The 14,873-nt window shown below is 69.0% G+C and overlaps 1 protein-coding gene across 1 annotated transcript in view; it reads left to right on the top strand.

The window, feature by feature from the left end:
• SIGLEC1 (sialic acid binding Ig like lectin 1) overlaps positions 1-5,344 on the top strand; it is a 42,701-nt gene extending 37,357 nt beyond the window's left edge. Inside the window, exons 16-23 of the mRNA XM_032685446.1 lie at positions 279-584; positions 941-1,180; positions 1,465-1,764; positions 1,894-2,148; positions 2,918-3,214; positions 3,872-3,971; positions 4,621-4,693; positions 5,031-5,344. Coding sequence (XP_032541337.1) covers positions 279-584; positions 941-1,180; positions 1,465-1,764; positions 1,894-2,148; positions 2,918-3,214; positions 3,872-3,971; positions 4,621-4,693; positions 5,031-5,048 — 1,589 coding nt within the window. The 3' untranslated portion in view covers positions 5,049-5,344. The remainder of the gene's footprint in view (positions 1-278; positions 585-940; positions 1,181-1,464; positions 1,765-1,893; positions 2,149-2,917; positions 3,215-3,871; positions 3,972-4,620; positions 4,694-5,030) is intronic.
• The last annotated feature ends 9,529 nt before the right edge of the window (positions 5,345-14,873 follow it).

The following is a 14,873-nucleotide window of genomic DNA, read 5'->3' as shown; positions in this document are numbered from 1 at the left end:
GAGAGGGAACGGTCTCAGGCTGTGCCAGGGGAGGTTCAGGTTGGATATTGGGAAAATTCCCCCTGGAAAGGGCTGTCCAGCCCTGGCACAGCTGCCCAGGGCGGGGGGGAGTCCCCGTCCCCGGGGGGATTTAACAGCCCCGTGGATGTGGCACTTGGGGACACGGTCAGGGGTGGGGGAACCCAGTGGGCTCAGAGGACTTTTCCAACCCGAACAATTCCATGATTACCCTGTGGTCCATCTCGTCTCCCCCCCCCCCCGTGGTTTCCCCCCCGCAGACCCCCCCCGGAACCTGCAGGTGAAATCCTTCTTGGAGAGCAGCGAGGGCAGCGCCGTCATCCTGCTCTGCTCCGTGGACAGTGACCCCCTGGCCCAGCTCACCCTGCTCAGGGGGGGGCAGCCGGTGGCCTCCAGCCCCCCCTGGGGAGGGGACCCCCCCCGGCAGAGCAGCCGCGTGTCCCCCGCTCCCAACGCGCTGCGGTTGGAGCTCCGGGAAGCGTCCGAGGAGGACGAGGGCGAGTACGAGTGCCAGGCACGGAGCCCCCTCGGCAGTGCCCGCGCGTCCCTGACCCTCCGGGTGCAGGGTGAGTCCTGGGGAGCACAGAAAGGGGCTGGGGACCCCTCCAGTGGGTTGGGTGGGCGTCAGGGGGAGAGGGAAAGGGGATGGGAACCCCCCGATGGTTGGGGTGGGCATCCAGGGGGGCAGCCTTTGGGGGGCCCGATATCAGGGGGGTCTGGAGCGGTGCAGGGCTGGTGGAAGGACAGGGGGGGCCTTCTGGGTGAGCGCCCACCCAGGGCACTCCCCCTGTGCCCCCACCCAGGGTACCCCCCCGAGCACCCACCCTGTGCCCCCATCCTGTGCCCCCAGCCCTCTGAATTTGGGGTGGGGGCTTTGGGGTGAAAACGTGCTGCTGGTCACTGCCGACTCCTCGCCCCGCAGCCGTCAGGGTGGTCGTGCGACCCTCGGCCGAGGTGGCGGAGGGGACGGAGGTGACCCTGACGTGCCAGGCCCCCCGCGCCGCCCCCGGGTCGCCGTACACGTGGTTCAGGAACGGGCAGTGGCTGGCCGAAGGACTCGCCGCCTCTCTGGGGCTCCGCGGCCGCCGCTCCGACGCGGGGCTCTACTCCTGCCAGGCGGGTAGGGGGCACCGGGCCCCCCCCGCCGCCCTCAGGGTGCTCTGTGAGTGAGGGGTGGCCGCTTTCGGGGGCGAGGGGGGGGGGACACCGCGGGTCCTGCCGGCGCACGGGACCCCCTCGGGGGGGCCGCTGGCCGGTCTGTGTCGCCACCTGGTGACACCCCGCGACACGCCGCGACATCCCGGCCCCTCCCTCGGGGAGCGGGGGGCCCCGGTCTGCCGGGCATCGCGCCCCCTCCCCTGTCATTTGTCACCCCCAGCCCCCGCCGGCCGGTGCCGTGCCAGCAGCGGGGCGAGGGGGGGACACCCACCGTCCTTGTCGCCGCAGACGCCCCCCAGGAGCCCACCTTCACCTCCCTGCTGGACCCGCGGGGGGGGCGACAGGCCGTCCTGCTCTGCTCCGTGGACAGCTTCCCCCCCTCGGAGCTGGCCGTGAGCCGGGGGCCCGGGCAGCCCCCCCTGGCCTTGTCCCGCGGCCCCTCCGCCCCCGGGCTGGACGTGCGGGCCTCGCCCAACGCGCTGCGGGTGGGGCTGGGGCCGCTGGGCCCGCGGGACTCGGGGCTCTACCTGTGCTCGGCCAACAACAGCCGCGGCACCGCGGCCGCGGCCCTGCAGCTCCGCGGGGCAGGTGAGGGGGGCCCGAGCCCCCAGGGGGGATTTTGGGGGTGCCAACGGGCCTCTCGGGAGCCCCCGGGGAGGATTTTGGGGGTGGTGCCCTGGGCATTCCTCGACTCCCCGTCTCCCTCCCGCCCCGCAGGGGTCACGGTCACGGTCGAGCCGTCGCCAGAAGTGCCCGAGGGCAGCAGAGCCACCCTGACCTGCTCGGTGCCCCCTTGGTGGGGCGAAGGTGCCAACTATACGTGGCACAGGGACGGGCGGTGGCTGCGGGAGGGACCGTCCCCCTCCCTCGTCCTGCCCCGCGTCTCCAGCGCCGACTCGGGCTCCTATGGCTGCCTGGCCAGCGGGGCCTGGGGCACGGCCAGCTCGGCCCCCCTCGGCCTCAGCGTCCTCTGTGAGTGTCCCCAGCCCCGCCAAGGGCAGCGCGGAGCCCCCCCAGAGCCCCCAGCCCGGTGTCACACGTGTCCCCTCCACACGGGCGAGGGACCGTCCTCCTTCCTCCTCCTCTTCCTGCCCTGCCCCTCTCCCTTTGGAGCCGGGGAAGGGGAAGGGTTTTCCAAGGATTGGCCCCTCTAAAGTCAGATTTGGAGCCGAGACCGGGGGATTCTCCAGTTAGGGGGGAGTGAGGGGCTGGAGAGCACGGGAGGCCACCAGCCCTGGGGTGGGTGGGGTGGGGATGGTCCGGGCTGGAGGAGGGATGGGTTGGGCAGCCCTTGGTGACCCAGGGAACAGGACATGGGTTTTTTAACTAGGACTGGCCCCTCAAAAGACAAATTTGGAGCTAAAGAGCTCCAAGTCAAGGGGATTCTCCAGCCATGGAAGGGGGGAGCAAAGGGCTGCAGAGGGTGGGGATCTGCCAGCCCCGGGTGATCCAGGCTGGGGGAGGGATGCACTGGTCAGCCCTCGGTGACCCAGGGAAGGGGATATCGGGTTTTTTTCCAGAACTGACCCCTCAAAAGTCAGACTTGGAGCCAAGGGGGGATTCTCCAGCTGGGGGGGGAGAGAAGGGCTGGACAACTCAGGCAGCCATGAGCCCTGGGGTGGGTGGGATGGGGTGACCCAGGCTGGAGGAGGGACGTGTTCAGCAGCCTTTAGGGCCCGTCCAGGCCAGTGTGGGGTTTCCCACGCCGTGACCCGCTGACTCCCCACCTCTGCCCCGCCAGACCCGCCCCGGGACGTGTCCGTCAGCACCTTCCTGGAGAACCGCGGCGGGCGGGCGGGCATCGTGCTGTGCAGGGCCGACAGCCACCCGCCCTCCTCCCTGGCCCTGCTCCACCGGGGCCGGCTCCTGGCCTCCAGCCCGGCCCCCCCCGCCATCCCGGGGGTGCGCGGGGCCCCCTCCCACAACTCCCTGAGAGTGGAGCTGGGGGCGCTGGGCCCGGGGGCCGCCGGGCAATACCTGTGCGTGGCCACCAACGCCCTGGGCAACGCCACGGCCAGCGCCCACTTCGACGTGAACAGTGAGTGGGAGGGACCCCGGGGGCTGGGCAAGGGCCGGGAAAAGGGCTCAGGGAAGCAGCGAACGGAGCTGGGGGCTGGGGATGGTCCAAAATGAGGGAGGAGGAGCCGGCTCGGGGTCAGCAAACAGCGGGATGGGGGGGGGGCTGCTTGGGGCTGTGCTGGGGACACCCCCTGTGCCCAGGGGACACTGCCCCTCCTGGGGTGGCACCCAGCATTGTGCCAGACTGCCCAGCCCTCAGGGCAGGGGACAGTGAGGTGTACAGGGACAGCTGGTCCCAGGGGGGTCCCAGCATGGAGCCCGTGACCCCCCCACATGTCCCCACCCCAAAGACTGGCTGTCCCCACCCCTCCGGACCTGGCAGTGGCACCACCTGCAGTCAGATGTCCCAGACACCACCCCAGGGTCCCCTTCACCCTTCATGAGTCACCCCAAGTCCCAGTAGGGTCCCAGCTTGGTGTCTGTGACCCCCTGTGTGCGTCCTGGACCCACTGAGTGGCTGTTCCCAACCTTGAGGACCTGGCAGTGGCACCAAGACCCCCCCTGCATTTGGTTGTCACAGTCACCACCCCAGGGTCCCCTTCACCCCTCGGGGGGCACCCCAAGGTCTGGGAGGTCCCACATGCACTGACCCCCTGCTGTGGGGATGTGCCCACAGCCCTCACCCACCTGCTGACCTTCACCATCCTGGCTGGGCTGCTCGTGGCCCTCGTCTGTGTGGCCACCCTGGGCCTGCTGGCTGTGAAGATGTGGCCCAGGTAACGTCCTGGCTGGGGCACCGGGGGGGACAGGGAAGCAAGGGGGGGACAGGGACCCCGGGGGGGGAGGGAAAAGGAACTCAGGATGGGACAGGAACCCTGGCATCAGGACAGGGCCCCTGGTGTCAGAGTAGGTACCCAAGGGTGGGAGGACAGGAACCCCAGGGTGGCACAGGGACCCCAGGGTCAGGGGGACAGGGACCTTAGGGTGGGGCCCAGGGATCCCGGGGTGGCACAGGGACCCCAGGGTCAGGGGGACAGAGACCTTGGGGTGAGGGGACAGGGATCCCAGGGTGGCACAGGGACCCCAGGGTCAGGGGGACAGGGACCTTGGGGTGACGGGACAGGGATCCTGGGGTGGCACAGGGACCCCAGGGTCAGGGGGACAGGGACCTTGGGGTGAGGGGACGGGGATCCCAAGGTGGCACAGGGACCCCAGGGTCAGGGGAACAGGGACCTTGGGGTGAAGGGACAGGGACCTCGGGGTGAGGGGATGGGGATCCTGGGGTGGCACAGGGACCCCAGGGTCAGGGGGACAGGGACCCCTGGCATCAGGACAGGGACTCCAATGTCAGGGCAGGTACCCCGGGGTGAGGAGACAGGCACCCTCGGGGGCAGCAGGGCTGGCAGCTCCCTGTCCTCCCCCCAGGATCAGGAGGTTTCGGGGCTGGTCGGGTGCCGGGGACACCCTGGAGCTGAGGAGCAAACAGGAGCCAGCACAGGTAGGGAGGGACCCCGGAGGGGTCAGCTCTGAGGACCCCCTCCCCCCCCCGAGCTCCTGAGGGGCTCCTGGGGGGTCCCCGGTGCAGGGAAGGGGATGTGGGTCTGGGATCTGACCCAGCCAAGCTGCTCCAGGTGCCACCACAGCCTTGGCTCTCACTGCCAGAGCCCGGGAAGGGGCAGGAGGGGCAGAGCCTTGTGAGGACCCAGAATACCCCTCCCAGGCTCATCCCAGAGGGACTCCACAGCACAGACAGTGCTGACCCTCTGGGGGTGCTCTGGGTGCTCCCCTGACCCTGCCATGGACGGGGGGTCCCAACCAGTCCCAACCTTTTCCAGGTGGATGGAACATCTTAACCTGGTGGCTCTTGGACCCAGGAGCATCTGTGGCAGCTGCTGCTGGAATTTCACGATCCTGGCCTGGTTGGATCCAGGCAGCCCCCCCTGGGACCCCCAACCCTATTCCAGCCCCGGCCAGCCCCGTTCCAGCCCCTGCCAACCCCACCGTGCCCCTCATCCCTCCCCAGGGGATGTTGTTCTCACGTGGGGCACGGTTTGGGCTCACCACGTCACATGCCAGGCCGTGCAAGCTGTGACTGCTCAGAGCTGTGAAATCCTGGGAAGACAATAAAACCAGATCTCCCGGTGCTGGTACGAGCCTGGGGACACCCTTTCCACGGTCACTGTCCTGTCCCCACGGCGAAGCCACCACCCGGGGTGCTGCCCACGCGGGGCAGGCGGGACACGGGGGACGTGCTGCCCCGAGACAGCCCAGGGGCACAGCACCCCTTTCCCTGGCATCCCTCCTGGGGGCCCTTCGGAGAGGAGGGCAGAGGTGTCCCCAGGCCACCCGTGTCCCCTCGGTGCCCGGGAAGGGGCGGGGGAAGGAGGAGCCGGTCCTGTCAGCCCCGCGCTGCCCCAGGGGAGCTGAGGGGGGGCTCCCCTTGCGGGATCGCAGCCCGCAGGGGCAGGGGCTGGGTCGTGTCCCCTCCCGGCCCGTGGCCATTAGAGGTCACTCTGCGGCCACCTCAGCACCGGCCACGGCCTCGGACGCGGGTCTGCAGCCGGACGGGGCTTCCGAGTGTGGAGCTGGAGCTTCCCGAGCACGGCTGGGGGGGCTCAGGGCTGAGGGGGGCCGGGGCTGAGGGGCTTGATGCTCACGTGGATGCTTAATCCGCTCTTATCCACCTGCTCTGACGCTCCTGTTCGTGTACCAAAGCAGGACGCTGCTGTTCCCGTGGGTTGTCCCCATCCCTGCCACCATCCTTGCCCCCATTCCTACCCCCGTCCCCATTTTCTGTCCTCATCTCTGTCCCCATTACCACTCCTCTCCCTGTCCCCATCCTTGTCCACATCCTCATCTCCATTCCCGACTCCAGCCCCATCCCCTTCCCCACCCCATCTTCATACCCATCCAAACCCACACCCCCATTCCCATTCCCGTCCCCATCCCCGTCCCTCATCCACAGGCAGCGCGGCGGGCGGGGTGGCGGCAGGGTGGTGACAGGGTGACACGCAGGGTGGCAAGGTGGCAGCAGGATGGTGGCAGGGTGGTGGCAGAGTGGTGGCGAGGTCGCGGGCAGGGTGACGGGCAGGGTGACGGGCAGGGTGGTGGCACGGAGGTGGCAGGGTGACATCAGCCCTCCCCCCATCCCTCCTCTCCGATATCCCCCCGAGCGCTCGGGGTAGGGAGGTCAAACCCCGTCACCTGCTGCTCCCGCCGAGCGCGGCCGGAGCGGGGCCGGCCTGGCAGGTCCCTCCCTGCGGCTGGAAATCACCTTTCCGCGGTACCTCGGTGGCAGAGCCTTCACCACCCCCCCCCCCCGTGCCACGACCCCGCGTCCTCCTGTGCCACCTGAGCCCCCCCTGGAGCCGCCGGGCCCGGCGCGGGGTCCCCGCACATCCCACCGCTCCCCCCCCGCCTCTCCCGGCCCGGGGGTCACCATTCCAGCCCAGAGCTCCAGCTGCCCGCCCTGCCCGCCCAGCCGGGGGGTCAGGGCAGATGTTGCCGGCTGGCACACGCACGTGGGCCCCCCGAGCCGTGCTGGGCCGGGCCAGCCCCGATTCCGGCTCTTCCCAGCAGAGCAGCTGGTGCAGGCTGGTCCCGGGGGCACGGGGAAGGGGGCGCGGGGACGGTCCCACCGGTTACAGGACCTGCATCCAACCTGGAGCAGGATGGAGAGAGGCGGGGATGGGGCAGATGGGTTGTTCCCGCGATCCTAAACCTCTGCCGACGCCCCCGGAGGGGCCGGGGGAGGTGGGGAGCAGCGAGGGGCAGGGACCGGGGTGCCCGGACGCCTTAATCCACCCCGGGGCTGCAGGAACGCCCCTGCGCCGGGCGCGGAGCCAGCGATTACCTCCGGGCCCTCTGAGCTTCTCCTCCTTCCCTTCTGGAGCAACACACATTAAGCCAAATCCTCCCGTCACATGGTTTAAAGGCAGAGCGAGGGAATAAGGGCAGGTCAGGAGGTGAACTGGAGGCCGCGGATTTGCCACCGGGCGGAGGACCGGGCAGAAACGTGCTCGGCATTTCCCCGTGGATCGAGGGAGTGATTTCAGCGCCGTGATTCGCTGTTCCCGTAATCCCGGGGCCGGCACCGCGCCCGGCGCTGGCACCGGGACTGAGCCCGGGGCCGGGCTCGCTGCCCTCGCTCCACGCGGGCACCGCCGGGCACGGCGGGGCTGGCGGCTCCTGCCAGGGCTGGCACCGACCTGCCGGGCCCGAAGGGCTCCTTGGGTCGGGGAACGAGCCCAGGTGCTCCGGGCCAGAGGTGGGGAGGTGTCCCCGTGCGGGCGGGACCCTGTGAGTGGGGGTGTCCCCATGCAGGTGTGACCCTGGGACCCCTCTGTGAGCGGTGTTGTGGTGTCCCCACGAAGGTGTGACCCCGTGGCCCCCCTGTGAGCCGTGTCCCCATGTAGATGTGACCCTGTGATCCCCTGTGAGTGGTGTCCCCGTGCAGGTGTGACCCTGTGATCCCCTGTGAGCAGTGTCCCCATGCAGGTGTGACCCTGGGACCCCTCTGTGAGCAGTGTTGTGGTGTCCCCACGCAGATGTGACCCCGTGGCCCCCCCGTGAGCGGTGTCCCCACGCAGATGTGACCCTGTGATCCCCTGTGAGCAGTGTCCCCACGCAGATGTGACCCTGTGAGCAGTGTCCCCACGCAGATGTGACCCCGTACCCCCCCGTGAGCAGTGTCCCCACGCAGATGTGACCCTGTGAGCGGTGTCCCCACGCAGATGTGACCCCCCCCCCATCCCTTCAGCTCCGTGGTGGGACCCGCTCCGAGCTCACCGGGGAGGAACGAGGGGGTTCTGCGGGGACAAGACGAGACCACACCACCGTGCCCCCCCTGCGGTACCACTGCACTTCCCAACGTGCACCCCGAAACTGCTGGCAGCCAAAACCCTCCACCCGGACACCCGGTGTCCTCCCCGCCCCGGGGTGTCCCCAGCAGTGTCCTCTCTCTGTCCCCCCTGGGGAGCTTTAGTGCCCCACGTAACACCCGCTAAATCCATCCTGCTTCTCCCTCCCGCCGTCCCCGGGGATCCGGTATCCCGGTACCACGGGGATCCGGCACCACGGGGATCCTGTAGCCCTGTACCGTGGGGATCCGGCACCACGGGGATCTGGTACCCCGGTACCACGGAGATCCGGTACCACGGGGATCCTGTACCCCGGTACCCCGGTGATCCGGGGGCGGCCGTGAACTGGTGACGGCAGAGCTCGGTGGCTGCGGTGGGACCCCGTGCAGGAACCCCCGACACTCCTGCTGGGGCTCGAGTGCGCGGGGATGGGCACAGGCCGGGGCACCTCCTCCCCTGTCCCCTGTCACGACCGGTGCCCCACGCGTGGCCACCCCCGTGGCTGCGCTCCTGCGGGGATGTCCCACCCAAACCCGGTGGGGTGAGGGGTCGGTGGCTCCCCGAGCCCCACAGACCCCCCCCATCGCCCACGCCAGACCCCCGTGCCGTGGGAAGCAGGAGGAATCCGGGCTCTGTCCTGCCCTGGCTGGGAGGGTGGGCTGGGTCCTGCCCGGCCCCCAGGAACCCCCTCCCTTCTTCTCTGCCCGTCCCCCCAAAACCCACGGGGGTCTGTCCCATGGGGGTGCTGGAGCACCCCCAGCCCCAGCACTGCCTGAACCCCGTGGTGTCCCCACTGGTGACACCACTGCTCCTCCCGAGAGCACAGGAGGTTTATGGGAGTCCCTCGGGACCCCCTGTGTCCTCCTCGTGTCCCCTCTCGGGGACCCCCAACCCCGAAGGGGCGGCACCAGTGACCCAGCAGGGGGGAACAGGGGGGTCCGCAGCCCCCCACCCTCCCCACGGGTCCTGTGAGCCCCTGGCGAGGGTGAACAGAGGCACCGGTAACAGAATCTGTGGTTGGGGGGCTGTTGGGGGACACATCCCAATTCCCCAAAGCAGGGTCTGGGGGGTGCAGGATTCCTGGAGCGGGGATCCCTGAAGGGAACACCCCAGGAGCCGGGATCACAGAGATGAGGAGGGACAGGGGATCCCAGAAATCGGGGGGCTGGGCGAGAGGAGCCCAGGAGCAGGATTCCAGGAGCAGGATACCAGGAGCAGGATGCCAGGCGTGGGGATGCTAAAGGAGGAGATTCCAGGAGTGGTGGTAAAGGAGGAAATTCCAGGAGCAAGATCCCAGGAGTAGGATCCTGGAAGCAGGATCCCAGGAGCAGGGGTGACAGAGCAGATCCCAGAAGCAGGATTCCAGGACTGGGATCCCAGGAGCACGGATGGCAGAGGAGGAGATCCCGGGAGCAGGGATGCCAGAGGAGGAGATCCCAGGAGCGGGGTCCCAGGGGTGGGGATAGTGAAGGAGGGGATCCCAGGAATGAGAAGCGATCCGGGGTGCCCGGACCCGCGCCCCACGCGCGGAGGTGGCCCCGTCGCTGCGGCCCCGTTTGGGGTGGGGACCCCCGAGGCGGAGGCTCTGGCCGGGTCCCCCCGGTGCCGGCAGGCTCGGCCCTGGGCGGGGTGTCGGGGCGGCCGTGCCGGGGGGGGCTGCGGTACCGGGACCCCCCGATTTCGTTCGATTTCCCTTAATTTCGTTTGATTTCGTTTTGTCAGAGCGGGCGCGGCGGGGCCGGGCCGGGCCGGGCCGGGAGGAGCGCGCCCACCCTGAGGAGAGCTCGGCGGGTGTGGGAGCTGCCACGGACCGGGTTGGGGTGTCCCCCACCCGTGGAGAGGTGTCCCCCACCCGTGGAGGGGTGTCCCCCACCCGTGGAGAGGTGTCCCCCTCCCGCCCGTTCCCAGAACCCCCCGGGCTCCCCGGGACCGCCCGCTCGGCCAATGAAAACGGGGCTACCCGGGGCCCGTGGGGGACCCATCGGGACTGGGCACCCACGGGGGTGTCCCCGAGGGCGGTCCCGGGGCAGGAACCCACGCGGGGCCGTGACAAAAGCAACGGCGGCGCTGCCGAGGGGGCACCCGCTGCCCCGCGGGGACCCTGCGGGTTGGGCACCCTGCCCACGGTGGGCACGCACCCCCCCCCGCCCCCGGACACGGTAACGCGGTGTCCGTGCACACCCACCCGTGTCTGTGCGCGGGCCCGGCCACCCTGATCTCTCTAAAAACAACCAACCCCCCAAAAACAGCCACCCACGGGAAGGAAGGGAGCCGGGACCGGTCCCACCGTGCCCACGGGCGGCTGCCCCGTGCCCGTGTGTCCTTGTGTCCGTGTGCCCGTGTGTCCGTGTGCACTCACACTGGGGTGGGCACAGTTCCACCGCACTCGTGGACATTTCCCCCGTGTCCCGCACAGTCCCCCCGCGGTTTTGCACGTTTCCCCATGTCCTTACACGTTCCCCTCGTGTTTTCTCGCGGCTCTCCCGTCCCGTGCCCGGTCCCTCCGTGTCCCCTCACGTCCCCCCACGTCCGTGCCCCACGTTTTTGCGCGGCCCCCTCGTGTCCGTGCCCGTTTACCCGTGTCTGTCCACAGTCCCCCTTGTTTTTGGAAGGCTGTCCCGTGTCCCCGCGCTGTCCCCCCGTGTTTTTGCACGGCTCCTCCCTCTTGGGCTTAGTTCCCCCGTGACCGTTCCACCTCCCCGTGTCCCCACACAGTGCCCGTTGTCCCCGCGCTGTCCCCCCGTGTTTTTGCTCGGCTCCCCTGTGCCCCGACGCGTTTCCCCGTGTCCATTCACAGCCCCCCGTGTCCGTGTACAGCCCCCTCGTGTATCCTCACCGTCCCCCCGTGTTCCCGCACAGTCCCCCCGTGTTTTCACTCGACTCCTTCGTCTCCCCGGACAGTCCCCCCGTGTCCGTCCACAGCCCCTCCTGTGTCCACACAGTCCCCCCGTGTCCGTCCACAGCCCCCTGTGTATCCACACAGTCCCCCCGTGTTTTCACTCGGCTCTTCCGTGTCCCTTCACAGCCCCCCGTGTCCCTTAACAGGACCCCGTGTTCCCTCACAGTCCCCCGTGTTTTCCCTCGACTCCTTCGCCTCCCTGGATAGTCCCCCCTCCTCCACATCCAGCCCCCCGTGTTCCCACACAGTGCCCCCGTGTTCCCACACAGCCCCCCGTGTATCCACACAGCCCCCCGGGTTCCCACACAGCCCCCCGGGTTCCCTCACAGTCCCCCCGTGTTTTCCCTCGGCTCCTCCGTGTCCCCGCACTGTCCCCCCGTGTCCATACACAGTCCCCTCGTGTCTCTGCACGGCTCCCCCGTGTCCCCGCACGTTTACCCGTGTCCGTCCAGTCCCCGCACAGTCCCCCCGTGTTTTCGCACAGTTCCCTCTGTCCCCGCACAGCCCCCCCGTGTTTTCGTACGGTTCCCCTGTGTCTCCTCGTAGCCCCCCAGTGTTCCCACACAGTCCCCCCATGTTCCTGTACAGTCCCCCCATGTTCCTGTACAGTCCCCCCGTGTTCCCGCACAGTCCCCCCGTGTTCCCACACAGTCCCCCCATGTTCCCTCACAGTCCCCCCGTGTTTCCACGCAGTGCCCCCGGTGCTCCCACACAGTCCCCCCGTGTTCCCTCACAGTCCCCCCGTGTTCCCGCACAGTCCTCCCGCGTTCCCACACAGTCCCCCCATGTTCCTGTACAGTCCCCCCGTGTTCCCGCACAGTCCCCCCGTGTTCCTGCACAGTCCCCCCGTGTTCCCACACAGTCCCCCCATGTTCCCTCACAGTCCCCCCGTGTTTCCACGCAGTCCCCCCGGTGCTCCCACACAGTCCCCCCGTGTTCCCTCACAGTCCCCCCGTGTTCCCGCACAGTCCCCCCGCATTCCCACGCAGTCCCCCCGTGTTCCTATACAGTCCCCCCGCGTTCCCACGCAGTCCCCCCGTGCCCGCCGAGGCCCCGCACCGTCCCCGGTCTCTCCGCGCTCTCCCGGCCCGGGCCCGGCCGCGGCCTCGCTGCTCCGGCCCCGAGGACCCTCGGCGGGGCCCCCACCCGGGAGCACCGGGCCGGGCCGGAGGTCTCCCGGGGCAGTCGTCCCTTCGTGGGGAAGGGAAAGAGCAGGAGGAGAAGGAGGGTCCCCCCCGGTGCCCCCCGGTGCCCCCCGAGCCGCGCTTGGTGTGAGCCCAGCGGGCCGGGACTCACCGGGGGCGGCCGGTTCGGGGTCTGGGGAAGCCCCGGTTCCGCTCCCGGCGGACACCGAACCCCCCGCAGCCGGGCCCGGGGCCGAGCCGAGCCCACCGAGCCGAGCCGAGCCCACCGAGCCGAGCCCACCGAGCCGAGCCGAGCCGGGCGGGCACCCGCCGGCCTGGCCTTACCTCCATCTCCGGCGGGATCGGGAGCACCGGGATGCGGGCCCGGGGCGCTCCGGGAGGCGGATCAGGCTGCGAACCAGGAAAATAAAGGAATTTTGTTGGTTTTTTTCGCTCCATGACCGCCCCCGGAGCGGCTGGAAGGGGGGGATGGAGCGGGGCGGCGGCTCGAGAGGGATCCGGGGGCTCGGCAGGGCCGGCAGCGGGGCCGGAGCGCTGGGAACGGGGATGCTCCGGGAGAGCACGGCCGCTCCCACCCCGGGCCGGGCTTCCCTGGGCTGGGTCTGCTCAGCACGGCCCCGGGAGCGAGAAAAAACAGGGATACCGATAATAATAATAATAATACCAATAAATAGCACTAATAGCACTAATATCGATAGCACTAATACCAATCGTACTAATACCAATCGTACTAATACCAGCGGTAATACTACAAATAATAGTAACACTACTAGTGACATTAATACCACTAATATCAATACTAATTATAGCTACAACAGCGGTAACGACACCATCAAAACAAACCCAACGACAACAATAATGATGCAATAAAAAGGAGCATTTTAAAAATAATTATTATCATTATTTGTGCCATTATTTTTTTCTGAGGACCCAGCTCCGCTCTCAGCCCGCGGAGCAGCGCGGATCCCCTCGCCTCCCCTTCCCGGGAGCGGCGGAGACGGCTCGCACCCGGCATTTCCCTTTCCCTGCTTCCACTTCCCCCGGAGCAAATCCCTTCCAGTCGTTGTTAACGTTAATCGCAGGGATAACGGGAAAAAATAGCAGGAAGGGAGCGGGATCCGTGCGGAGGCGGCGGGGGCCGAGCGGGCACCGGGGGCCGAGCGGGCGGCGGGGCCGCTTCTCTCCCGGTCGTACCGCGGCCTCAGCCGCCGCTCGGGGCCGGAGCTCGGCGGAGGGAGGATATTTCGTTCCGGCAGCTCCCGGTCGGCGGCTGTGCCCCTCTTCCCGGCGGGACCGGCCCGCAGGCCTCCCCACGCGTGACCGCCGGGCATCGCCTCTGCACGGTCCGGGGGGTTTGGGGCCGCAGGGTGGGGTGGGTTTGGGTTATTTTTCCTGGTTTTCGTTCAGAACCCTTTGCCGGTGTCACATCCACCCCCGGGCCCGGTGGCGGGGCAGAGCGGGGCCCGGTGGCGGGGTAGAGTTGAGCCCGGCTGCGCGGCCCCGGCCCGCCTTTGCCGCAGCCCCGGGAGCGGGAACGGGGAACAGGGTGCGGGGAACCGGGAGCGGGGAACCAACTACGGCGGTCAGAACCTACCCCGAACGGGTGGCCCCGTCCCGCCGCCCCCTTCTCATCCCTCCGGGCCCCGCAGAACAGGGGGTGCGGGCCGGGGCCACCGACCCTCGGTGGGGCCCGTCCTCCACGGTCCGGCTCCCCGCGCGCTCCCCGCTCGGCCTTTTTCGTTTGCTTTACTTTCTTTCCTTTTTCCCCCTTTTTTATTCCATTCCTTTCCTTTTACTTCCTTTATTCCTGTGACTTTATTTTTCCCTTTTGTTTTATTTTTGCCCCTAATCTGTGTTTCCCCGCTCCGCGCTGGTGCGGCCATTCCGGGGACGGGTACAGGCCGCCGCAGACACAGACACTCGGGTACCACGCCAGCCCAAGGCCTTGAACTCCCGGGCGCTTCCCGCCTCGGCCGGGCTCCTTCCCGGTGCACCGGGCCGGGCTCAGACCCCGGTGGGCCCCCCCACCCCGGGCGGTGCCCGGTGCCGGGCTGCGGGAGCGGCGGGGCGCGGGTGGGTGTCGGGGGGGTGCGAATTCTCAGGTGCGCTTGGGTTAACAGTTAATTTATTGCTTTTTAATCCGCCGGTATTGCAACGGTTTCTATGTGAGGGGATCCGGGGGGGTAACGGGGAATGGGGCGGCCGCCCCCGCCCGCTCCGGGGACGTGTCGCCGCCGCTTTTCCGCCGGGTTTTGCCCCGTTGCAGAGAGAGGCGGAACGGCTCCCCCCGAGGCGGGGGACTGCCCGGGACACCCCCCGATGTCCGTCACCCCCAGCTGGACACCGGGAGCCGCCTCCCTCGGTCCCGGGGCCGGTGTCGCCGCCGCTGCCGGGAGCGGCCGTGCCGCTTAACGGGGATTTCGGGGCTCCCCCGCAGCCCCATCCCGGGGAGGCGGTGGCGTAATTGCGGTAGCAGCGGGCGCTCTTTGGAGCACCGGGCTGCGGGGCACCGTGGGGAAGAGGAAACGGAGCCCCCCGAGCCCCCGCCCGGCCCGGGGAGGGGCAGAGCGAAGGGGGGTATTTTTTATTCGTTTACAGCTCGGCTGGCCCTTCCCCGGCCCGGGGGGGTCCCCGTGGGTGAGCCCCGCGGGAAGGCGGCACCCCCGCCGCGGGAGCCGCGGCCGCTGCCGGGACCGGAGCCGGGGCCGGGGCTCTTTGTTTACCAATCGGTGTCACGGCACGGGAGAGCAGGAAATTGCGTCTGCACCGGGCCGT

Source organism: Chiroxiphia lanceolata, chromosome 4 (assembly GCF_009829145.1).
Source record: "Chiroxiphia lanceolata isolate bChiLan1 chromosome 4, bChiLan1.pri, whole genome shotgun sequence".
In the NCBI taxonomy this organism is placed as follows: domain Eukaryota; kingdom Metazoa; phylum Chordata; class Aves; order Passeriformes; family Pipridae; genus Chiroxiphia; species Chiroxiphia lanceolata.
The sequence above is the reverse complement of the archived record's forward strand: the minus strand, read 5'-3'. Positions and strand labels throughout refer to the sequence as shown.